The sequence below is a fragment of the Erithacus rubecula genome (genome assembly GCF_903797595.1).
Source record: "Erithacus rubecula genome assembly, contig: SUPER_Z_unloc_2, whole genome shotgun sequence".
NCBI classification, from domain to species: Eukaryota; Metazoa; Chordata; class Aves; order Passeriformes; family Muscicapidae; genus Erithacus; species Erithacus rubecula.
In genome coordinates, this window is record NW_027635860.1 from 13,235,786 (window position 1) to 13,261,986 (window position 26,201).

Consider the following 26,201-nt stretch of genomic DNA (forward strand, 5'->3'; position numbering starts at 1 on the left):
GGAAAAAGTTTAAAAATAAGTATTTAATAATGGACTTGGAAAATATAAGGGTAAAAGATTCACAGACTGACATTGGAGATGTGGTGGCAGAAGATGCTTGAACAGATAAAACAAAGATGACAAGAGAACAGGGAGCAGCAGTGGATATGACAGTAGAGACAAACGTGCTTAACTCATAGACTGCAATCCATCAAGGGCCCTAATATTAACCACAGGAGCAATGAATCTTTGAAGGCTTCTTCTGGCAATGAATCACTGTGACACTTCTTGGTAATGTGCATTTTATGCCTTCTAGCAACTGATCTGCACCAATTGATCAGCTCCCCACTGTCATGATTGGTCAGCCTGGCTGGAAAGCACCTCAGCTGAGAGCATGGCCCCCAAAAAGTATGGCCAGAGCAAGGTGGCCATCAGTCTGACTCTTGGTGCTGAAACTTTTCTTTTGGATGGGCTCTCCATTTCCTAAAGAGACGGGAAATTAATGCTAGAAACAAATAGTACTGTGAAAAATGTGGTGATGAAGTTTTACAAGAGTGTGTCTGTCAGCAGTTGTTGTTGTGGGACTCAGACAACTTGGATGTTCAAACTTAGGGTGTTTTTATGTGCCCATGTAGAAGCCACCAGCATGGGAGGGATTGTGAGAAAGGTATTCTGTGTTCACCTCAGGACTCACATGCCCAAGTCCTGCAGATGTATTGATGGTCTAGACAACCACTACCCAAATAAATACCATCATGTACCATGACCATATTAGATAAAAACGGTTAGGTTTATATCCAGTAATGTGGACATACTCCTGTGTTTTGCCAACATGTCTTTTGATCTCTGGTGGAAGCTGAGGAGTACCAAAAGCAACAGCTGCTGGACCCTCTTAGTGCTGTTTTGTTCATTGCCAGCCCCTGGCTACCCTCAGGTGCTCCTGATGGGGATATACATACCTTTTCCAAGTGGCAAGGTCATCACCAGCATTCACCTGCTGCTTGTGTTTACAAAGGTAAGCTCCTAAGAGACAGCCAGCCAGTCTTGCATGTCCGTGATCAGGAGCATGTTCCAAGCATCATATGGCAATGGGGGAAAAAATTGTGGGCATTCCTTTGAATTTCCATTGTGTTGGAAAATATTATGCTAGTATTATTATTATTATTAAAAAGATTTCCATCATTTTCTGAAACAAAATTCTTTTAACAAAAATGAAATACGAAAAAATGTGAAGCCCTTGAGATTTTGTCCCCATGATCTGTGCGTAAAAGTTATCTCTAACTCAATTTTCATGTTAGCTGAGGTTTCTTGATGGTGGCACTCACAGCCCCAAGATTCAAAAGGCAGGGCATTTTTTGATTGTCTGACTGGGTGCTGAATTTTTAAAATTTCCAGATCCTACATATCCAAAGTAAAAATACATTAAGTTTCCTGAATAAAATGGCATTTCTGTAGTTGCAATAGGTTTTAGGAAAGAATATATTAAAAAAGAAAAGAACCATAAGGTTTGCCTTCCAGCTACATGTACCAGGATGAAAGATTAAAAATTGGCTCAGCAAATACAAAAATAATAAATTATAATACCAAAAATACAATAATATTGATTAGAAATGTCTACCAATGACTTAATATTTTCTTTCTTCTCCTCCTGATGAGTGCTGGCAGCAGTCCCACCCACAGATACTATCTCGACCTGCAGCAAAATAGCAACGGCTGTTTCTCAATTCCATCTTCCTGTTGCTCAAGCATCACAAATGTGAGGTCTTCAATTCAACCAGGCAACAGGGATTAAGGAGAAAAGTAGGTGCATTGTAAGTATAAAGATCCTTCAGAAAATGCCTCTTGTCACTTATGTTTCTTAATGGAAACCACTTCCAAATCCCTTTAATTGCTTCTGTAAAAAATGAGACTCCCTTGGCTGAAGCAAGTAAAAGTTTTGAAAATAATTGCTATAGTTATAAAAATGTACCGATTCTTCTGAAGTACTCTTTTGCCCCCTGTGTCTCTGGTACATATGTCGGTAATTGAATTTTTCTCTCTGAAGAATTTAAAGTAGAAAACAAATTTAAACTCATGTTCACCATAATTTGACATTTCAGAGCTTACTGCTGCATGCAAATGAAGCAATCAGCAAAATATTTGAGAATTATTATTTATTTACAGAAATTTCCCACACACAAAGAAAGAAAGTGGTTAAAGAAGAAGCTAATTCTCTTTTTCTTAGTAGACTTCCATTTGAATTTACTTACAAGCATGTTTCCAATGCCAAATTGTCTTTTACAGCCAAAATAACATTTTTTTTTATTTGCTAATCTGAGTATATTGACAGTGTCTCTTGCAACTTTGTTTTATCTTTGGAGACACAGCTTCAGAAATAAAAACATGTGCATACTACCAGTGATGGAAAAGAATTTCAACCCACTGTTGTTCGCATTAAAACATAATTTTGCTTTTATCTGCACACAAGTTTACTATGTCCTATTTGGTAGGAGCAAATAAACATTTATTTATCTATTCACAGGGGTTTGTGTGCTGCTTAGTAAAGACAAATGAAAAGTGAAAAATAACACATTCCTGGATCTTAGATTAGCATTACACTGGATTCATGGCCTAAATAGACCTTTCATTGGTTATGATGCTGGTTCTCTGGTGTACAATAAAATTCACCTAAGGTGACCTTTATGCTATGGTGCACCTCAGATTATGCAGAGAAGCACAAAACTATTTAACAGATTCATATTTTTATCAATTTAGTAACTTCCATGAAGCCCATCAGCAACTTCAAACAAGTCTTTGGAGAAGTATTGAAGCACATTAAGAAAACCCCTTCCAGAATATGAGAACGAGACATCCTTTAGGAAACTGGAATTTGCTTGGTAACACTGTGAGAGCAGTGCAGGTAAGCATCCTCTCGAGACCTCTCGAAGGTTACCCGAGCTCGGCCACAGCTTTGCAGACGCATCTCCGTCAGTGCAATAGCTATCAAGGCATCGATTTTGAAGCGTCAGTTATGAATAGAATTAGATGTACACGCACGCACACACGCAAAGCCACATTCGCGGCGCCACAGGGCTGCAGCCACGCTTCGGAACAGAGGCCGGGAGTGCGCAGCGGAGACCCGGGCGCTGCGGCCGCCTCCGGCTGTCCCGGGAGGAGCGAGAGGCAGCTCCCTGCCGGGCTGATAGACTCGGGACGAGAAGAAACAGAGAAAACGGAGACATCCAGGAGGAGAGCAGGGCGAGAACTCACTCAAGCGGACAGGCATCGGTGACTAAGCTGCCCTGGCTGGTGCCCAGCTCAGCCGGCCCGAGAGGCGCGCTGTCCCGCGGCAGCCTTCCAGGGTTTCCCTCATGACTCATGCCGCAGGGAGCATTCCCCGAAAACGAGCACGCCCCCGGCCGGGGCTTCCGCAGAGGCTCCCGGGGCGCTTTCCGTGAAACACTACAGCAGGAGCAGGGAACTGCTGGTGCCGAACGTGACAGAGGCGTCGGTGCCGGCCGCAGTCAGGCTGCGGGGAGTGAGGGAGGGAGCGGGGCCATGCCTCCTTTCGGCCCGGCACCCCGGGGCAGACTGGCCCCCGACGTGCCCCCATACGGACACCCTGTGCCGGGGCAGCCTGTGCCGCGGTGTCCCCGGCAGCCCGGTGCCCCGGGCACGGTGCAGCCCGCTGTCCCGTCAGCCAGGCTGTCCCCGCGGCCGGGCAGCGGCTCCTCGCCTGCGCTGCCGAAGCAAGCGAAGGGGCTCCTCCGGGGAGAGAGGTTTGCAAGATAAAACTTTCACCTTCCAGAGAAAAACAATCCGTAACTGTAGACGGGGATGGAGAAACGACCACTTGTGCTCCGCTGGCCCCCGAGCTAACGTGTTAAAATGATGCGCTGGAGATGTCCCTGCAATCTCACTGTGGAGGGTATGCACGCCCATCCCCGGGTAGACCCTCTGCAGGTGCCCAGAAGCATTTTTTTCTCGCCTCCAAGAAAAAATCATGTTTTACTACAACAGTCTTGGCTGAAGTTACAGCCCGCGTGGTTATGGGGAGGGCTACTCACACTTGTTTCAAGCAAGATTGTCTGTTGCAAAGCTTTTGTGGTTTTTTTTTTTTTTTGTTTTGGTTGGGGTTTGGATGATGCCTTTGATTATTATTCGTTATCTCGGTTTTATTTTCGAATCAGTGACACAACTTCAAGACTGAGTAATAATTATTTACAGTTCTGGAAAGAGGTGCAAGAGACGTCCAAATGAGCCCCGGTTATGGAATTGGAAACCTTTATTTCCGTAGGCGTACAGGTACATATATGAAGCCAGCAACGATCTGAAGCCCGGGAGGAGAAAAACAACGTGTAAAGACACCATGGATAATCACAACGGTAACCAACCAGTTTCTCTAGTGCTTCTGAAGCATGGGCATCCCTCTCTTCAGCTGTCTTCCGTGCCTTGTCGGGTCACATAGCGGTGCAGGATAATTAACCTTTGGCTTTTTCTTACACAGTCCTTTGTATCTTGATCATCTTTCTTCAAATCGCCTTCTTGCCGCGGGGATCCACCTACAATTTCAGCCTCTGTAACCACGGCAAGATACAAGAGGATCTACTAAACGTTTTGGATCCAGACACAATCTTTACACAAGAGGTTGGTGCTTGCTCTGGTGGCATCGGAGGGAAACTGTCGGGACGGCACTGCCTCCACGTTTTCACCCTTGACCACCGGCAGCTGTTTTCTGAAAATCACGGTTAGCAAGCCGGGAGTTGGCTAGTTTAGTAAACCGGTACCTGTAAAACCGGACTTTGAAGTTACGTCCAGCTCTCCTCCAGCGACCTTCCTAAAATGTGCTTCGCTGAAGCTGGGACTGGCAGGGACGGAGAGCAGGAGCCCGGGCGGCCGCTGCCAGAGCTCTACCCGACCCTTCCCAGCGCCTTGCAGACCCGTAGGACTGAAAGTCTCTTGTATAATGCTTCACCGACGCTGAAGATTGTGTCACGGTTGCAAAGGTGATAAGTGGTTTAGAAGCTATGCGGAGGGTTCAATCGCGCAGCCGGCCCTTGGCGCAAAGACGAGGCAGCGTTTTTCGGGGAAAGCAGCCCTGCCGCTGGCTCGGGCACCACAGCCCGGAGCTGCCCAGCAAGCCGAGCAGCAGCTGCCCCGCACGGCCGCTGCCCAACTCCCGCAGCCACCCGCGTCTTGCGAGGCCCCGACGGGGCGGCGCGGGGCGCAGGCAGGAGGGATGTCAGTAACTGGGTGCCCGAGGCAGGCTGGCAGCTGGCAAGGCCATCCCGGGCGACGTGGCTTTAACGAGCATCCCCTGTTGTTGTTTCCTTTCAGGAGCTACGACTCGATTTTCACACCTGCGAGGATGCGCCCTCCGAGCCGGCGGGCAAGCAGCAGTCCGAGGTTCGCCCCGGTGCGCGCACTTCCCGGCGGCTAGGTGGCATTCCCTGCCCCAGGAAAAAAAAAAAAAAAAAAAAAAAAAAGGAAGAGGGGGCAAGAAAGGGAGAAAGCGGTATGACGGAATGGGGGAAAAGGAGGAGAAAGGGAAAAGAGGAGTGGGAGGGTAGTGAGGGAGGCAGGAAAAGGAGAGAAAGCGTGGAGAAAGGGGCAAGTATGAGGAGCGAGAAGCGGTGGATGGGCAGGCTCTTTTTAAGGATGCGTGGGGAGACACTGAAGTAGAAGAGAGCTAAGGATCGTGACCGGCTGTCTGCTCGCAGGACTCCAGGCGGGCGGAGCGAGCGGGCCGGCTGCTGGAATGCTTCCTGCAGCGGGCGCGGGGATGCGGGGAGGAGCGGCCGGAGCTGTGGCGCGTCACCTGGACCGTGCTGAAGCGCCACTGCCCCGGCTTGTGCCCCTCACGGAGGGGCGCGGGGACAGCGCGGAGGGACAGCCCGGCCCCGTGCGACAGCAGCAAAGCCCGGGAGCTGATGGCGGTGTGGAGGAGCTACAGCAACTTGGGATAGGCGGCCTGGGGGTGGCGTGGCTTTGCCTCCTCCGCCGGACTTCACTTGCCTTGTACGCCGTGCAGTCATAGCAACGGAGTAATCCTGTGGGTTGGTACTTTTTTTTTAATACGCAAAATTTATTAAAAAAACCCCAACCAACCCCACATGCAAAAAGAACACTACCAGCACCACAAAACAGAACAGACAGCTCGGGAAGTTCAGAGGCTCCCCACGCGGGCATCCCACGGGATGCGCCATCGGAGGCGGGCTCGCCTCGCGCTCCGCTGCCGCCTCTGCGGCGCGGCCACCCGCAACCGGACCTGGTGCTTTGCGAGGGCAAAGGGGATACAGAAATGAAGAATGAAAGGGGATACAAAAATGAAGAATAAAAGGGAAAAAAAAAAAAAACCAAACAAAAAACGCGCAGTGGCGGCTGCGTGGAACAGTTTGTGACAGAGCAAGCGGCCGGCGTGCGCGAGGGGAGGGCGGGGCCGGGGCTGGGCGGGGCATGCACGGGGCGGGGCGGAGGGTGCACGGGGCGGGGCGGAGGGTGCGCGGGGCGGGGCGGAGGGTGCACGGGGCGGGGCGCTGCCGCTTCCGGCGGCGCGCGGCGGGGCGGGGCGGGGCGGCGGAAGCGGGCGGGCGCTTCCTGCGGGAGGGCGGGCGCGGACACGTGCGGGGCGATGGCGCGGGAAGGCGCGGGGCTCTTCGCCCCGTTCCGGGTGCTCGGCCGCTTCAGCGGGCACGTCCCGCACGTCCTGCGCTATCACGGCCGCCACCGCGAGTTCTACCTGGCCGTCGCCGTCGGGCGCAGCATCCACACCTACAATGTGAGTACGCGGCGTCCCGGTCCCCGCTCCTTTTTCCTGGCCGCCTTCCCGCCGCCCCGGCCGTGCAGGGAGATCCGCCTTTTCCTCCCCCCCCTCGCCCGCCCCGTGACGGTGCGGGAGCCGGGGGTGACCGGGAGCAGGGGGGAAGGGAAAGAGGGAGGCTGCCGGCCGGACAGGCCGGGAACGGGCTCGTTCAGCCATGTGGGCAGCGCTGGCCGGCGCGGCACAGCCCGTCCTTCGCAGCGCCCCGGTGCTGAATGAAGCTTTTCCTTCCTTACGAGATAAATCGAAGCTCACCCGCTCCGGTTTAGCGTGTGAGGGCTACGATTTAGAGGGTGGGGGCTGTCAGATCCTGGTAGAACCTCGGTATGAAAACGGATGAGCTTAGTTGAGTTCAGCGAGATGAAAACCTGTGATAGGGGCTCGTTTTCTGCAGTGTAGAATCACAAACCCCTTAAGGTTGGAAGGGACCTCTGGAAATCACCCAGACCACCCCCCTGCCAAAGCAGGGTCACCTAGAGCAGGTTACAGAGAAGGAGTCCAGGTGGGTTTGGAATGCCTCCAAAGACGGAGACTCCGTGGCTTCCTTAGGTCAGTCAAAGCATTTTCAGTGTGTAGGAGGCAGTACACAGAATTGAGCTCACTACAGTGAACACCAGAGTGCAGTCACCAGGGATCTTCTGTGCTTCGGTGGCGCCTTTTAGTGTTCACTGCTGTCAGTCTTCCTCACAGCCTTTGAAGTAGAGGTGCGGTCATCACTGGGTGGTGATGCTTGGAGGTTTGCAACTAAAGTAAATTATCTGTGAACAGAGATAAGATTAAAATACAGTGTGCTCGTAATGAAAATAAGGTAGAAGCAGAGATGATGTGGAAACTAAGATACCCAAGCTCCTCAGGGTGTCTTAAACTTGCCTTAGTTTCCTGTGCATTAGGGCAAAATACATTAGGAAGCACAGCTTAGTATTGGTGGGTAGTTGTCTTTTGGCAAATGCGTTGTCCATTCCTTTAGACCTGTTGCATGTTTATTTTTCAGTAGGCAGTGTTCTAATGAATAATTTTTCTGGTTTGTTAGGTATCAAATTCGTTGTCTGATCTAGGTTAATTCCTAGAATTTTAATTTTCTGTTTATACCGAATTCATTGCAATTGATCACTGAAAATGCCTTTTTAACATTTTCATTGCAGGTTAAGAAGCTTGGTATTGTTGCTGTGAGTAAGTATTCACAAATGGTTCATTTCTTTGTTTTGTTGGGGTTTTTTAAACACATCTGACATCTGCACTTCATTTTCAACTCAGAAACAGGAAAATAAATTGCACTTACTAATATTTACACTGAATGTATTGAAAGAAGTCTCAGAAATCTAAAATATCAGTTTGGAAATAAGACTGCTGTTGAAACTGAAATTTAGTTTTCTTAGAGATATACCTTTTGAGCTTTCTGTTCTTAACATCTTGTTCTTCCAAAAACACCTCTAAACCATGAAGATTGTGCAGTGAATAAAGCTCAATTATTAATTTATTGAATTAATTTCAGATCACTTTTTTTGTTGTTGCTTTTATGATTATTAGAGGACTGTTATGGGAGGAAAATAATTACATGAAGAAAATGGATGTGGATGCCTTCAGGGAGTTAGGAAGTGGCTGTACTGGTGGATATAAAGGATGTGAATTGATGGCTTGACATTCACTTGGCCCTTGGTGACAAGGCCTCTGGGTGTCAGCAGCCTGGGTGATGAGGCAGTGTGCACTCCTAGGATAGGCTTGCAGAGGATGCTGTTTTTGGAGGAGTAGCTGACACCCAGATGGCAGAGTTTCAGTCCAGGGAGCTCTTGCAAAATACGAAGCCTGGGCCAGGAGGAGCCTTGCCAAGTTCAGCAAGGATGAGTGCAGAATCCTGCTGCACCTGGGATGGAGCAAGCTGGGAGCTGACTGGCTGCATGGATGCTGCTGGGAAGAAGCTGGGGCTGTGCTGGTGCCAGGCTGGATGTGGACCAACAACATGGTAGCTGTGAGTTAAGGCAGGCTGTGCATTGAGCCTCATTAGGAGTGCATCCAGTAGATCAGGCAAAAGCTGTCCTCCTGCCCCTCATGCTGGTGAGGCCATGCCTGGACTGCATCACCCTGTTGGTGTGGATCTATCCCTTCTTCAGCTCCCCTTTCTCCTGCCTGAGGCATGCTGAATAGCAGGAGAGTGTTGGGGCCTACAGCTTGCAATATAAAAAGAGACTTTGGAGTATCTGGGTCTGCTTAGTGCCAAGAAAGGCAAGATACAGAGTGAGCAAGAGGCAGCCTGTAGCCTGAGCAGCAGTGGGATGGCAGGGCTGGGTTTGTGCTTGTGGTGGTAGTAGCAAACAGGGCAGCAAGGGGCAGCACCCACAGATTGCAGCTTGAGAGGGTCACAGTGGAGGGTAGAAAAAACAGCCCTAAGAGGTAACTGTGGTACAGTGTAGACCTTGAGCAGAACTCCTTCCCCAGAATTGTTCAAGACTCAGCTGGGCACAGCTGCAGCTAACCCAGCCTAGTACTGGTGACAGACTTTGTGAGGAGCTGGTGGGATGTTGAGCCAGTTGGTTTCCAAAAGTCCCTTTCACTTGACACTTAGATGATTCAGAGGGATGCACTCTGTCTTGGAAAGCAGGGGCTTTACTTCTGTGTACCACAAAATTTTTACAGAGATGTCACATATAAAATATTTTTTATTAACAGCATCTGTAAACCTGAGAATAAATATCACACAACCAGGACTAGATTTAGATTATCAGCTATGGATTTTTAAAGCTGTAAACACATCAACTGTGTTTTCATCTTGCAAAATTATAAAAACGTTGCATATTTTGTTTTACAGTTGTCTGCATCTTCTTACGTATGTAATCACCTAAGCTTTTTGAGAAATTGAGATGTTGACATACAAAATTGTGATTTAAAAAAATGAATGCTGTGCATCTCTTTTTGCAGTGCTGTTGATTTGTTGATATTATGTGGTTGGTGCTCCGAACTTTTAAATTTGTGTCTGCCTAAAACTCTCTTAGCCTAAGCAGCCTTGCATGCATCTCCTGTGGAGTACGAGGTATCTGTAACCTGGCTGTGAGCCTCAGTCACTTCAAAGGTGCTGTGGGAAGATGAGTTCAAAGTCAAGAAACCTCAGAGAGTGCAATCTTCTTTTATGTTCTTATTTTAGTTCCTGTTTTGGAAGCTGTGCTGCAGTGCAGCAGAGGCTACAGTTTTTTCTTTGTGCCTGCAAATAAACACATTTGTGGGAAGGGCTTCTATGTGACCATGCTAGTTTGTATCCTAGGTGCACTCCCGCAATAATTTTTGGCGTGGTGTTTGTCTGCAGAAATGTAAAGTGCCCTAATTAACAGTTTTATGTATCCTTGGATTGTGAGTATTATTCCCTGGAGTAATTTTTTAAATTTATTTTTCTACCATGTGGGACCACACCAGCAGTTTCTCAGTGTGGTCTGGAACGTTAAATTCTCTGTGTGTTCAGGAGATAGGTTCAGGAGTGGGTCACTAACTCCCAGGCCTGCTAATAATTGTTATTAGCAACCTAAGAGTTGCTAATGCTGAGACTTTGACTTCCTGCCCTCATGAAGCTAACGTGTACTTTTACTTACAGAGATAGTTCACTGATTTATTATTTAAGTGTTTTTCAAAAGAACTACCTTGTAATCTACCAATCTTGCTATTTATGATGTTGTTACTGATGTAATATTTTGTAGTAATATTTGCAATCATCTGAACTGTGTGCATGTCTCTAAAATTCAATGCAATGTTCCACCAGAGGGTTTTCTTTGTGGGTCACCATGCCAAAGAAATAAATTTTCTTGAAAGAGAGACACTTTCTCTCTTGCAAGGAGCCTGAAACTTGTTCAACTTCTCTTTTGTTTGATCAACAGGTAATACTTTGCCACAAGACATCACATGTTTGGCAGCAGATCGCATGTTGATGTTTGCTTCATACGACAATATTCTCCATGCTTTTGCCAGGAACAAAGAGGTTTCTATTAACTTACTTATTACTCAGTAGTGCAAAACAGTTGTGTAGTGTTTGTAGTATCAAGGCAGTTAATTTCCTGTGAATACCTATTTCCATAGCTGTTTGATACCTTCAGTTTCAGGGAAACACACCGGAATAAGGAGTAAAAAGCTTAGACTGGGAGAATGTAAGAGCAAATTCCATAATGCTGAACTGTGTTTTGCCTATTAATTACAATAATTAAGTAGCTGTTTAAAGATTTAAAAAAATCATCAATTCACATAAGCTACATTAATTGAAAATAAATAAATAATTGAAAATATTTAGATAGCATATTTTTTGCAAACAGTTTTAAATATCAGATACAATTATCTATCTTGCACTTCAAGTTGTGTGGCCTTTCCATGAATTTTATTTGAACCATGTTGCTGACATCTGTTAGCTATCCTTAAGTATGATGTTAACATGATATTATACTTTAACAGCTTATTGGAAGCATTTCTATTTTGAAATTATAGGTGGTTCATACCTATGAAGGCCACAAGGCAAAGATACACCTTCTGCAGCCTTTTGGTGATCATGTCATCACTGTGGATGTTGATAATGTTCTTATTGTTTGGAATATACAGTCAGAAGGTGAGAGATTTTATTTTTCTTGCTGCATAAGATAGCACTGTTAGACATTCAGTATTTTAAGAAGGAGGTTTTTTTAAAATGCACATATTCAGAAGTAGTTCATTCTTCAAAAGGACAATTCTTAATGATCATGCTGCTTAATTGGTGATCTGAAGTCCTAATCCTGCAGTAATGTTTCATGAATGGATACTGTACCATATGCAGAGGCCTTGTAAGGCTGTGTGTAGATGTAAAAGAGAGAATGATTATATGAAAATTACATTTTAGTGTTCCATTTTCTTATAAAGGCTGTGATAGAGCAGCTTTGGCATTGTTTCTGAGTTCCTGTAATTCCTTGATATTTACAAGACTGAATAGGACTAAATTCTAATGAATAATCTTTTTGTTTTTGTTAGCATCTTCTCATGTCGCTGTCAAGTGCTTTGTGAAATTGTGTTTCAGTGCCCCAAACATTTTTTTTAGAAAGCATTCATTGGTGTGACCAGTGTTATTCTCTGTGTGCTAGCTGTCAAAGTGTCTGTAACCAGGCTTTAGAGTCTTGGAGTTGCTATAACAAACAAAAGGCATGCTAATCAGATGAGGTGTTTTGCTCAGGCAGGAGCAGGAATCTCTCAGAAAGATATCAATCAGGTGTAGTTTGGTATTGCCAGTATTGTAGTGCATAGAAAATACACCTTCAAGCCAGCAATGTAAAGAAGTTACAATGTAAAGAAGTTTAGCCGCTGATGACAAGCCTGCAGATTTGTAGGGGTAGGCACACTAACACTGTTTCTTACTATTTTTGCAGAAGAGTATCTTCAAATAGATTTTGATAAAGCCACTTTTGCAGTTTCTGCACTTCTGCATCCCAGCACCTATCTGAATAAAATTCTCCTTGGGAGTGAACAAGGAACCTTGCAGCTATGGAATATAAGATCCAAGTAAGATTCTTGATACTTTTCTTCATGCTCCAAGTAGTTTGATAGGCAATAAATGATAAATAAATAAGTTATAAATAAATTATAAATAAATAATTTTAAGTATGGAATCTTTTACTTAGTATTGGCACGGGTTTTCAGTTGGTATATCTCCAGAAACAAAAAATGCTGCTGCTCCCTGAATGCTGATGCCTTTCAGGTTGCGTGTTGTTTACTCTCCTTGCAAAATCTCAGGGGTTGTTCAGGATTTTTTTTTTTTTTTTTTTTTTTTTTTTAATTTCTTGGAATCACATAGCTTTCCCATGAAAGCTATTGAAATAATAATAAAAGCATGTTCAGGCCTCCCATCTTCCAAGCTTCACTTTTTTGGTTGTTGTGGGTCCAAGGAAGTGCTGGCAGGTGAAGTGGAGGTAATTACTAGGCCTTTCAGGCATTTGAGCCTTAGACTCAGATAAGAGATGTGTAGACATGCAGTTGTCTCTGAGCATGTCCCAGTAGATCATCATCCATAATTTCAGTATTTCATTCCTACCATAAGAAACTGCTTTCCTAAATCATGAAAGTTACAGGTACAGTGAGCTTCATTGCATGTTAGTGTTCATACTGCAAATACGTGTTAATTCAGCTTGCATAAGTCAGTGTTTCATTCTCCTAACTCAGCTTGCCATGGCATCACTGATATGTATTTTGTTTTGTATGTTCATGCCATGTAGTTATGTCACCGTTGTGGTATTAATGCACAACAGTAGCTTTTTCAATAAAATTTAGCCAAAAGATTTATTTTCAGCCTTAGTATCACGGGCTTTGTTTTCCTTTTTTCTGATTTAAAAGAAGAGAAAGCTTCTGTACTTTTTTGTATAAGTACATATAAACCAACCATTGTGTCTTGGAAAATCCCCAAGGATTAATTGATTTATGGGTTTTTCATGTTTGTTTTACAGCAAACTCTTGTACTCGTTTTCAGGATGGGGCTTAGCCATCACAACTCTTGAACAAGTTAGTATTTTTGTTATCTTTGTTTTCCTGTGTAACTGATGAAGAACAACAGGCAAAATATTGTTTAAAATTGCAGCAGTAGAGATGGTGGGTATTCTCTCAGGTAATTGTAGTAATACCCTCTTGACTGAAGGTTTATTATCTGCTCTTCCTCTGTTCCTAGTTCTGTTGCATTTAGTTTCTTACCTGCTTCATGTTCATCACATCTATAGTCTTCAATGAATGATGTCACGTATTCACAGAGTTTCCAAGATGCATGTGTATCATGAAGCTTCATTGGTAGTTTTTTGCCAAATTTGTTTTGCTTCAAAGTTTGATAAAACATAGATTTTGTTGATTCAGTAGAAGATTTTGTAATGGTATTTGCTGTAATTTTTCTTTTAGCTATAAAAGTAAGGTAAAACTTATCCATAGCATTAATGACAGCTGTGAAAATGGTCAGCAGTTGCCCAGGATAAAACTTGTAAATACATAGGGCTGTGTGGCAGGGTGTTATAATGGTCTTCCAGAGGTTGTAGACACTGGAAGTGATCCATTTTTCAAAGGAGTCCCAGCTTCTGGAAACAGATTTTTTTCGTTTCTTACAGGCTCCAGCAGTGGATGTTGTTGCTGTCGGCCTTGTATCTGGTCATATCATTGTGCATAATATCAAGTTTGATGAAACTCTGATGAAATTTCAGCAGGACTGGGGTCCCATCACAGCAATATCTTTTCGTACAGGTAAGTCCTAGTGGTTTTTAGTGAAAATATATATAAAGCACTAACATTAACTGGAACAGAGGAAAATAGTTTGTTATAAACCATTTCAGAATCAAATTTGATTCTGAGAGTTTTAGTAATCTAGAAAAGGTAGCAATAAGTTAGGGAAGTCATGCATTTTCATCTTGCTGTAGCTGCATTATAGCATTTTCTTGTGTTCTTAGTGCACAGGAAGTGACAAACACCGTACTTTAAAAGTTTTGTTTACTGTGTGCCAAGAGTTAACTGTAATCAGTACATCTTGCTTTAGTGTCCAAAGCTATTTCTCAGCATTGTATTTCCCCCCCCAGACAATATTAGAATGTTTATAGTTGGGTGAATACTGAATGGATAGTTACAAGGGGAATCTTAACTTATATTCATAACTTTTTCTTATCTGACAAACGTGTCCTAATTATTAAAGTTACTTAAATGTTGATCTTGCCTACAGAGCTACTGATACTGAATCTAATATTTCATTTGAATAATCTTGCAAATCTTAACTGAATATAGAGTGAGGGCAGACCCTGTTGAAGGAGAGTGTTACTGGAGAAAATTGTGGAAAGACTTGTGAGAAGTAGAGAGCTTTTTTATGTCAGTATCTGTTGTGTTTTCAAGCAAAACCTCTAGCTCTGATTGCTGGACTTAGAGATTTTATTATTATCTAATATGATTTTATTATCAGTGAGTTTTGTTTCTTTTCTGATTGACATCCTATATTATTTCTAGCATCAGCTTGTGATTTCTTTTTCGTTGTGGTTATAGACTTTTCTACATCAGTTTTAAGATGTGGCAAGTCAGTAGGGATGAGCTAAATATCAATAAGCGAATTTTTTTTTTTTTTTGGCAGATGGCCACCCAGTCATGGCAGCTGGTAGCCCAGTTGGACACATTGCTTTATGGGATCTAGAAGAGAAGAAACTGATGTGTCAGATGCAAGATGCCCATTCCACAGCAATAGCTGGCATGACGTTTGTCCCTGGAGAGCCACTTCTTATTACTAATGGTGCTGATAATGCTCTACGGGTGAGTTACAATCACTGCTGCTCTCTGAAACCAATGCTACAAAACTCAAATTGCTGGTCTCAGTTGGGCTGTAGTTTAAAGATTCACTGCTAGGTTCTCATTGCTTCATTTACTACTTTGTGGTACCCTTGAAAAACAAAGCTTGGTATCAGCTTTTCCAGAACCACACTTTATATCCCAGTATTCTTGTAAATCTGGATGCATTTTGATAATGTTTTGGATCACAAGCAGTTGCTGTTGATAAAAGTCCCTTGTGCTGCATGTCCTCTGATGCACTAGGCTTTTGTGGAGAGGTAGAATGAAGAGCTGGAAACAAATCAGGTGATGCCATGGAAACTTCCTAAGTTTTAGGATTAAGGATGAAAGCCAGTGTGTGAAGTTGGCTGCACCAGCTCCCAGATAAACATGTTCTGCTGACAAGAGGTGCAATTATTGGCAAGGCAATATTTAACAGCCTGGATTTTCTGCTTATTTTGGGGTTCAGGTTTGGATTTTTGATGGACCTGGTGGTACAGGTCGTGTATTGAGAAGTCGGATGGGACACAGTGCACCGCCAACAAAAATCAGATATCATGGGCAAAATGGAGAGCAAATTCTTAGTGCAGGTATGAAACTCCATTCTTTTTCAGTGTGATTTCTTGCTGTGATCAATAAAAAATGCAGAGCTAAACATCTTTGTATTAATAATGCACTAGATTGTATTTCAAGTGTTACATATTTATGGAATATAGTAAGTAGTTAACATAAACGGTGTAATTATTACTGTAACAAAGTGTTTCACCAGAGTTTTCATACTCTAGTAGGAAACTAGCATTTCCCTAGAGTAACATATCAGCAGATAAAGTGAAGAGTACTTGAAAGCAGAATAGCAAAGGAGCTCCTCTTACCATCTATATTATATATTTGATGAATAAAAATGGTTTTGTTATCTTATGAGCAAGTATTTTGTTATCTTCTGAGCAAGCTGGTCAGAATGAAACCTATAACAACTCGAGAAATTTGATTGTGACAAGGGAAAAATAAGCAGCAAAATGCATTTAATAACTAATTGTTACAAACTGCTTTTTCCACTAATTTGATCAAGCTTTATGGCTTGCACTGTCTTTGTAATTTATTACAGCTTATTTCTATCTGTAATGTTTTCAGGGATGCTTTTTGCTGAGATATTAATCTAAAAGTGTAAAAATGCCTAAGTGACTACCCTTCCTTAGAAACTGCCACTTTTAAAAACATCTTAGGAAGGAAAGTGCTAGATGAGACCATGTTTTATTCCAGACCACTTAGATGATAAGATGATAAGAGACTCACCACCTTGCCTCTTATCATTCTTAAGTAATTAATTGTCTATATGGGCTACTTTTGAAAACATTACACTACCTGTACTAAAATTTCTTGCTAGTCATCCAACTAGTGGCTTGCATTCATGTAATGAATTATTGTCTGTATTTCAGCTCACACCAGACAAACCACAATATCAATTGGTGTTGATTAGCAAATCTTCATATTTGCTTTTGCAGTGGAGAGGGCACAGAGGCAACCTTTACAATGAAAGTCTGAGATCTGATGTATCTGCAGTATAGAGACTAAGTCTCTACATTCCTTTCTGAAACAGTGGTAAAATTTTGTGCAGCAGAAATTAATTGGGGTTACCTTTCATGGGCTACTGATTTCCTTAGAAGAGACATCTCCTCAAATTAACTTAATGAAACTTCATTAATGTCACAGACATTACAGAGTCAGAGAAACTGAACATGGAAAAGATGTCTGTGAAGAGAGGTCAGTCATTCTGATCATGTGTGGGACAGAGGTGTAGGAATAAGATGTAGGCCACAAAAAATTAGGCTCCATTAGTTCTGCTACTGTATTTATTCTTGGATCAGAATTTTTAGTAAATACCTCATTATAGCATTCGAAGTTGCTTATTGCATACCTTTCACTTTTCTTGCTCAAATAGCTTATGAGAAAAGTTGATTTTTGTTCTTCACTGCTCTATGCTAATGTTTTATTAGGTCAAGATGGAACATTGCAATCTTTTTCAACAGTGCATGAAAGGTTCAATAAAAGTTTAGGACGTGGTAAGTATTGCAGTCAAAGTACAAACATGGGTGAAAAGAAGTGCCAAAAAGTATTTATGTAAACATTAGACAGGCCTTATTTCCACTTCAACTCTTCTATAAAAGCTTATCACCATCACCTCAGTTATTCTGCAAACTCAGTCCTTCCTGCAGTAAGGATACTCTGAGATTGGTTGATAATTTTAAAAAGTGATTTCTGATCCTTTGCAGTGTGTTACTTCGCTGTGGGAAACAATGGGTGTGAGTTTTTATCAAAAACCTGTAAAACGGTAGCTGACATTTCAGCATATGTAATTGCAACTCTTTGCCTTATTTCCATTCTGTTCAATTGATTAAATTATTAGTTAATTCATATTTCTGGGCTTGAGTTCCTTTGATTTAGTGTAGAGTATGACTTAAACACATCTTGCATATCATGCCATGGTTGAGGAACATTTTAATTTGTGAGAGCAAGGATCAGACAGACTAGTTTTAAGTGTCTGTTTGGACCTGTTTGAAAAGATGTGTAGAAATTAATTGGGGCATAAATTTGTAATTCAAGATTCTTGAATTACCATGGTTATTGAAAGGGCTGGGTGCTGTTCATTGCTTTATATAGTCATGTCTATAGGACCATGTTTTTAGCTGTGATGGGGGAGCTTCTGCTCCAGGATTTCAGCACAAGGTCTTGGAACAGGGAGATTGAGTAGTGAATTCACAGCTGTGGATGTAAAAGGCTGGTGATTTGTTCAGCATTGCATGAATTTTGACAGAAACTTTATTAATAGCGTTCTTAGCTCTACAAACCTAGGGAACAGTGATGTGCTTATTTAAGTCAAATGTTTCTAAACTTAAAAGGAACTTAGCATTTTGTTAAGTACTTTTTAAACTGTTGTCCTCAGTTCTGACAACGAGACTGAGACCCTTAATGTCTATTTTTAAGGTTCAATTAATAAAAAGAAATCAAAGAAGAAAGGCCTTAAGCTGGATACAATGGCACTTCCACCAATTACAGCCTTTGCTTCAGGTAAGTGGTCTTTGACATAGGTTACAGGCTAAATGTGAATACATTATCTTCAAGTATTGATTTCATTTTTTAACCCTCAAAACACTTGTTTTGGAAGCACATGCTATATCTAGATTATTCTGTGGCCTTTCATGAGCTACTGAGTGACAGTTAAAAATTGCATTTGACTTGGTAAACTGTTCCAGTGTTTCAAAAAGAGCATTTTATATTAAAACATCCTTATCTGGCTCTTGGCTTGAAAATCTACTGCAGAGGAGCCAAAATCTTCAAAATCTCCAGGCTGGAGAACCAGCAGCTAGGTGCAGGATGAAGATCTTTGTCAGCTGAGGAGATCTTAGTTACAGTTGCAGTTGATTTTGATAGTACACTTATTTGAGTCACTTTTTAAAGCTGAATTTCAGTAGTCAGTTCATTTATAATTCAGTATGCAAATAATAAATCTAACTTCTTTAAACAGAATCACAGTTATCTTTGCTTTATCAAAATGGGCTTCTTTAAATTAATTACCTCTTCAGACTTGAAATCTCTTGTGTCAAAAGTGTAGCTGTTTTCTCTTCTGAGGATGATTTATTGTTTAGTATGTTGAAAGAGCTGTATTTAAAATTTTGTGGAGCCATTTGACTTTTGTGATACAGACTGTCTGTACACACTTGTTGCAAGTATGTGTGTATATTTTTAAGATTTATATTGAAAACAAATTCATTTTAAAATTAATATTGGAGCTGCCTGTGTTTGAAGAAATAAAACCTCCATTTGTTTAAGTACATTTTGGAGTTGTTTCTTTTTTCTCTTTGTTTGGTTAACTGAACCAGTTTGTATATTGTTTTAATCTTTGAAGTTCTAGAAATAGCCAGGTTCAAGCTCTCAGGTTTTTTTTTAATTTTCAGGAAAACAAACAAACAACAGTAACAACAAAAAAAACCCAAAAACCCAACAACAAACTCAAACTTGCTCATTATTTAGATCTCTGTATAGCATATTTGATTACAATGTTTGGATACTGAGCTTTTGATAAACAATATTTATGGAAATGCAAAAGAAGTATTTTGCTGTGGGAAGTGGATTTAGCTCTTAAACCTGACTTTATCTGGTGGCTTCTGCTGCATCAACAGCTGAAGAAAAAGTTAAGGACATTCAGCTGGAAATATGTACAGATTGAGCAGTCTAAACCATTCAAACCAATTTAAAGCATTTACATTGAAATAATGCATTTTGAACTGCAGAGGCTAAAATATGGAAAGACACACAGCACAACATACACAACAATGCTTGAGGGTTTGTTAACATTTTAGTTACACCACGTATGCACATCTGTTTGCCCAGCAGTTTTTCTGTGTGGTTGACTTTTGAATGTGCAACAAGAACACTTAATATGAACTGTGCTATCTAAACGTACCTTAATACCAGGAGAGCTCAAGTTTCACTTTAGGATTACTGTTTCTAGAAGGAAACTACTGTTTCTCTGTTTACCTTGCAGAAGTGGCACATCAGAGTGACTGGGATGGTATCATTGCCTGCCATCAAGGGTATATAACCTGTACAACCTGGAACTATCAGAAAACCTCCATGGGAGCTCACAAACTGAGACCAGAAGAATTTAGCAAACACAAACCTATTGATATCTATGCAACAGTAAGTTTATTAAGGATAAGAGTCCTTCACATTCTCACTGTATGCTATTTTGATTTCTGTTGGTACAGAAATAATGCTTAGAATGAAAAAGCACAGTATAGATGTGCTTTAGTTGCTTACAGAGCACTTTCTGCCAGCTCAATGTGTCCAATGAAACTGTATGGTCTTAGGAAAATTTTTTCTTTTTCCCTAAACATTCAGGTTAAGTGCTCTAACTTTCTGGCTCAGAGAGGTGGTTAGTGTTTATGTTTAGTCTGTCACAGTGACGTAGAGTTGTCTGTATGCCTGTGGTGATTAACTTACTCTGAGAATGCAGATTGCTGAAGACTCTGGGCTTTTTTGGCAGTACAAGGAAGTGTATTTCCAAATTGCAAGAAGGGTATTACCTCAAAAATCCTTTAAAACTTGAGCTGGACCATGATGATGTTGTTTCAAACACACAGTGATGGAGATACAAATGTTTGCTGAAGTTTACCAGCTTTTTAAAGGTGGAATTGCTGTGGCACACCTCATTTGCTAGAGATTCATGCAACTCCTGTGTCTTGTGATAGAAGATTTTTTGCCATTATGCTTAGTAGCTAGGTGGCAGATAATAATAATTTGTAAGTACCAAATTTTCTTTTGACTACTAGATTCTTTGGACAGTGTCTTTCCAAAGACATCTAGACAATGGTTTCTTTGTTTCTTCGTATTTAAATTCTGTGTGACCTCACCCTAATTTGGGAGGGTATTGGTAGCATGGGCATTGAAAGAGACATGCAGTTGCCATACACTCTAAGGACTGAATTTCTGGATATCTTAGTTATTTAATTTACAGTGCTGATATTATTACTTGTGGCTTCTGATGGGTGTCACTAAGCCAGGATTTCATTATCTTTCATAGTCATGCATTGCCATATTTACATGTTGACTATTTGCTCATTTTAAGAGCTTCTCCCTCTGTTTCTTGAAATGTAATTTGTTTGTTCTGTGCAGGTTTCCTCAAAGAACATGTTAGTGTTTTGTCTTCCTCATATGCTGTGTACCTTTTAACAACTTTGCTAATTGGTAGATACCTAAGGAATGGTTTTCATGGGTGCTTTGTTTTGTTGATTAGGTTTTTTTTTCTTTCCTTGGAAGGCAGTTGATATTACCTCCTGTGGTAACTTTGCTGTAATCGGGATGTCAACTGGACAGGTAGATGTGTATAACATGCAGTCTGGCATTCACAGAGGGCGTTATGGCAAAGAAACAGGTAAGAGCTCCTAAACCTCCAAAGCACTGGCACTTAACAGAATAGCAGGCAACTGTTTTTCTGTCATCATGTAAACTTAACAGAGGTTCTAAGTTCAATTTGGGATGCATTTCAGTTTTTCTAATTATGCTGCACTGTCCTATCTTGCAGTCAGAAACCTGACTTGAAGGACAGGATCCTTGATAATTTTAACAGCTCTGATGTTGGCATATCTTTAGTTTTATTTAACACAAAATTGTCATTTACCACAATGGTTAGCACTGAAATGAGATGCTCTGGCCTTTTTGAGATAGTCACATTTCCAGTACTTGGCTTCTTGTTTCATAAGGTTCTATCTCTTAATATTTTCTCTTCTGTTTTGTGCTCCCTGCTTAGAAATGAAAGAATGTTTCACGTGAAAGGAAAATTGAAGTCCTAAGCAAGTTCAGTTCTTTGCATGGTGTATTTTTTAATTACCCAGCTGCAAATTTAGGACAGAATGTGACAGTGCTCTGACATTTCCTTTTAAAGTTATGTGCAAATATATTTCACAGGATCAGTACAGAAGAGACCTTCAAGATCATCAAGTGCAACCCAAATGTCATGTCATGGATTCTCATGCATGATTTTTTTGGCACTTGGGATCTGAATTTTTTGTAAAATCAGGAAAGAGTCCTGATGAGCCCTTAAGACTTACTGGATTTCTAAAAGCCATCCAGCTCAGCGGACATGAAGTGGTCTCTTTATAAAATCATTGGTTGACAGTGGATTAATTTTCTAATTTTGCTTACTGGCTAGTATCTCTAGGTATAGGTTAAGAAATAAAATTGATCAAAAACCAGAGGAGCTACGTCTTGTCTTTACACTGCAGTGTGAAGTAGCTTTGGAAAACTCCCAGACTTTGTGCCTAAACTGAAACTGTAAATTTTGTCTGGAGTGGCAGGTCCTCCTGGAGGCATTCCATAAGTGATTCAAGAAGTCCCTCAAATCTCACAGTCACAATAAGTTCACCAAACTGAAAGCAGAAATAAGAGCTAACACTCAGCTTCAATTGCACTTCTTACTTGTATTCTAGGTATTCTCTTGAAATCAATTTGTTTTCTGTAAAGATGAAAAAAATTTAGAATGCTGGAGCATCTTGTCAAGTGGCTTTCAAATTGTCATATGCTTGCTGATCATTCATTGTAGTCAGGCAAACACAAACAAATTGGTGTTTGGCATTCAGCTGATTTCTGTGCTGAGTTTAAATTCTGAAATAATACTCTGTTTTCACTTGATTTGCAGCACATGAAGGGGCCATTAGAGGAGTAGCAGTGGATGGATTGAACCAGCTGGTAATCACAGCTGGTAGTGAAGGATTAATTAAATTTTGGAAATTCAAAATGAAAGATCTGGTTTATTCCACTAAACTTTCTTCTCCTCCAAGTGGAATTCTGCTTCACAGAGACAGGTAAGAAACTGAAGTTATTTCATGTGTATATTGTTTGGTGAATATACTTATCTAGAATGGCAATCAGTATTCTTAATTAGCATATATTAGAATTTATATTTCTAATGCTTTGAAGTACAGCTGACTCATAGACAGAGAATGACAAGACGTTTTATTAGACTGAAGGAATGTAACACTTGTTATTTTTAGGATAAAAGGTGTCTGGAACAATGTTAGGATGTTTTTATTTTTCCTTTTGAATATTCTCTATCATGTGTGTTGTTGTTTCTTGGCAGTGGTATTCTGGGAATAGCCTTTGATGACTTCACTATTAGTGTTTTGGATATAGAAACCAGGAAGATTGTCAGGACATTCTCAGGACACCATGGACAGATTAATGACATGGTAATTGTTAACCCATTTCTTGTAACAGGTGACATACAGATACATAACAGATTTTGCAGGTGGTGGATTTCTCTGCATTTCTTCTTTAAATCGTTGGTATTGTGTTCAGCTGTGAGCAGTAAAACTGTAGTTCATCTCCACAGCACTTTCAGCCATGTTACTTTGAAAATGTAAAGTGATCAAATTGCCATCTACTTTTTATAGTGCTTTGTGATTCAGCTATAACTTTGCAACAGGCTGATTAGGGGGTCAAACAAAACAAAGTGCTGGGAATAATGAAGACTGTGTTGAGGAGCTGAATTGTGCAGAAGTCTCAGCTGTGTATATAGAAAGGATGAGCATGCTGAAAACAGATCAGAGATTAGGCAGCACATTGATAATTCCTAATTTACATTTTATGTAATAGTTCATTGTACTGTTCATTGAACTAGTTTTTAGCTTCAGATTTATTTATAAATGTTACTAAAATAGTATTTCCTTGATTTATTCAAATCTGTGCTTAGAAATACATTTCCACCATGAACATAAAAGTGAGGACTGAAATGCTTTGACTAAGAGTGAGATATGGCCTTTTTATGTTTGAATCTGTTCTTAAAAACATTCTGGTTTTGTTCTTTCCTCATTTTCAGTAGTGTATTGTCAGTTTTTGTTTATGGCCATACCATTTCACCCAGGTTTTAGGGAGCAGTCCAATCTTGTCAGGGCTTCCTGTGGGGACTGGTTTATTGATTGTTCCATTAAATTGGCTATTTTATTTTAGACTTTCAGTCCTGATGGTCGTTGGCTGATAACTTCATCAATGGACTGTTCCATTAAGACTTGGGACCTTCCCTCTGGATGGTGAGTCCATTTAAAAACATAGAGTAAAAGAAATAATCCCCTTTCTGATAAATGGCAGAAAACCTTCTGGCTTGATTATCTGTCACCAGATGTGATATTTGAAGTTGCACATGAGATAACAACTGTGCTCACTATTTTAATTGTGTCCAGTGCTAGCAATGCATATCAATTTCTGGATCTGCAATTTCCATGTTGTGTGATGAGTGTGAATTTGTTCTTTGTCTGGAAACAACACTACAATCTGAAGGGCAAGAGATTGCCTAATGTGAATTGCACTGTGATATGCTCAAGTGTTCATGGAATCACAGAATGGTTGGAGTTGGAAGCAAAGATCTAGTCCAACTGTCTTGATGTGAAAAGGAGTCGTTTTTGTTAGGTCAGGTTACTCAGATCCCCAGCTTGGCTTTGAGCACCTCCAGGGCTGGGCCATGCACTAGTTGTTTATGCGTCTTTTCCAGTGCCCCATCACTCTCTGATCATTAAAAAATTATTCACTATATCCAATCTAAACCCATGGCCTTTCAGTTCACAGCTGCTGCCCCTTGTCCTGTCACCACAGGCCCCATTAAAAAGTGTCTCTCAGTGTTTCTTGTAAGCTCCCTTTAAGTATTGAAAGGCCACAAAGTGGTCTCTCCCAGGAGACAGGGTGAAGAACACCAGAGCTCTCTCATTTTCCTCATAGGAAATGTGTTCCAGGCCTTGAGTCATTTTCCTGGAGCTCCTCTAACTTCATGTGTGTCTTATGCTGGGGGCCCCAGAGCTGGATGCAGTACTCCAATTGGTTTTGTCAAGAGAAACCTGTTTTCACTTACATTCATTTTAACAACACAATATGGCTTTACAGCAGTTATATTTTTCATTTGTTTGTACTTGCAGCTGCCAAAAATACTCTCTCGTGATCCACTCTGAGTAGCCTTCTCCCAGAATAAATCTTGGCTGAGAAGTAGGCAAGTACACACAAGCAGTTCAGGAGCTCAGGAGAAAAAAGAAGCTGAGAAGTAACTTTGCATTCTGCCAGTGCATTCTTACAGCAGCACGGATAGATTTTGGGGTTTATTTTGTGATTTAAGGATGCATGCAGCTCTGGGCGTTGTGCCTGGAACTGAAAGGTTTAATTTGGGTTGATTATTTCTGTTGACATGGTTTGGTAAGCAATATTGTGTACTATAAAAGTTCTCATTTTACTACCAGAAGTGCATTGCATTACTGCAAACAATTGGCCTGTTCTTTCATGATGAGAGCCACTATTCTAAGATAGGACAGAATAGACATTGTGTCATCTTTCCAGTGTAAATGAGAAGGAAATTAGCACTCTGGTCTTTGTCTTTCCAACACTCTTTCCCTTTCAAAGTAATGTGCCTAAAAAAAATTGCAGGATTAATTAGTATCAGTTTCTTCTATTTTTCATTTTTTCAATAACAAAATTCTTTGCAATAAGAATAAGAATCTATTTATAATGTTTTTGAAAGCTGTCTAACAGTAGTTTTCTCTTACATATAAAAAAACCTAAATATTAGTCTCTTGTCTCTGAAATTCAGATCAAGCTGAAATCTAGGCAGCTAAATGACAATCCCTGGTTTTAAGTGTAATTAGGTTAAATTATTCTTCCAGTAAAGGCAAAGTTTTCCCATAACTATAGGCAGAAGAGTGTATTGAAAATGAGGAATAGCTTTTAATTAAAGGCCTGATGTTTGCTTTACCTCTGTGGCTCTTAAATAGGAAAAAACATCTCATGAACTGTGTGTTCTAAAGCCTCAGCTTTGATATTGTTCTTATAAAATGATGGAGAGCATGTTTCTAGAATACAGCATTATGAAAATTACCAACTGTCTACTAAATGGACATCTGTTTTTACTTAGGAGTAGCTCTTCACTGTTCTTGTGTAGGGTAATGCAGGTATTCCTAGTGTGTGTTTTTAATGTAGGGCTTTCTTAAAACTGGGGAAAAATTTCGAATTTGTGCAGATATTATGCAGATACTTCTTTCTCTTGTGCAGCTTGCATAGACCAATTGAGGAATCAGGGGTATGAGCTGACTGTTCATAGTTGGATGGAGCACTTGAGAAAAAACAGCATAAGAGACCTGTTAAATGTGAGCTCAACATTGTTTTCCATTGTCTCAGATTTGCAGTTAGGCAGGAAGCATAAAGGCAGATGCCTTCAGCCCCAAGGCAGGATTCATTTAGCATTTTATGTAAAAATTACAAGTATGTCTTATGTCCTATAGTAGATTGTTCCCTCCTTCTCTCAATCATTATTTAAGTTCAGTAAGTAGAAAAACTTAATTTCTTGTTAAATTTCTTTTGGAAATTTGGAATTTCTTTTTGGTTGATTTATTGAACAGAATTTCTCAGTTACAGGTAAAGATTGTCTTAAAAAGATGGATTTGAAACTAGGAAAAATTGATTTGAAACTAGGATACAAAATGTATCTGATATAAGTTTGGGATTTATGGGTTTAGTGTTCATATATTTTATATTAAAAGTACGGAATTATTTTTGCCTTACCTGAGATTTTCAACATGTGTCTCAGAACATGCATAGGCAGTAAGACACTCCATTCAGGGAGAAAAGG

At 41.1% G+C, this 26,201-nt stretch overlaps 2 protein-coding genes across 2 annotated transcripts in view; both read left to right on the forward strand.

Moving 5' to 3' along the window:
* The first annotated feature begins 2,280 nt into the window (after positions 1–2,280).
* Positions 2,281–7,883, forward strand: LOC306814854 (uncharacterized protein). Its single transcript, XM_079331338.1, has 2 exons — positions 2,281–6,014; positions 7,173–7,883. The coding sequence occupies exon 1, from the start codon at positions 3,337–3,339 to the stop codon at positions 3,748–3,750; it is 414 nt and encodes a 137-aa protein (XP_079187464.1). The 5' UTR covers positions 2,281–3,336; the 3' UTR covers positions 3,751–6,014; positions 7,173–7,883.
* Positions 6,562–26,201, forward strand: part of WDR36 (WD repeat domain 36) — a 28,851-nt gene continuing 9,211 nt past the window's right edge. The window contains exons 1-16 of the mRNA XM_079331325.1: positions 6,562–6,736; positions 7,921–7,948; positions 10,636–10,736; positions 11,234–11,351; positions 12,139–12,271; positions 13,210–13,264; positions 13,852–13,984; positions 14,853–15,028; positions 15,513–15,633; positions 17,038–17,103; positions 18,026–18,109; positions 19,587–19,741; positions 20,861–20,975; positions 22,239–22,404; positions 22,680–22,788; positions 23,549–23,628. Of these exons, the coding sequence (XP_079187451.1) occupies positions 6,590–6,736; positions 7,921–7,948; positions 10,636–10,736; positions 11,234–11,351; positions 12,139–12,271; positions 13,210–13,264; positions 13,852–13,984; positions 14,853–15,028; positions 15,513–15,633; positions 17,038–17,103; positions 18,026–18,109; positions 19,587–19,741; positions 20,861–20,975; positions 22,239–22,404; positions 22,680–22,788; positions 23,549–23,628 (1,787 nt within the window). The 5' untranslated portion in view covers positions 6,562–6,589. The remainder of the gene's footprint in view (positions 6,737–7,920; positions 7,949–10,635; positions 10,737–11,233; positions 11,352–12,138; positions 12,272–13,209; positions 13,265–13,851; positions 13,985–14,852; positions 15,029–15,512; positions 15,634–17,037; positions 17,104–18,025; positions 18,110–19,586; positions 19,742–20,860; positions 20,976–22,238; positions 22,405–22,679; positions 22,789–23,548; positions 23,629–26,201) is intronic.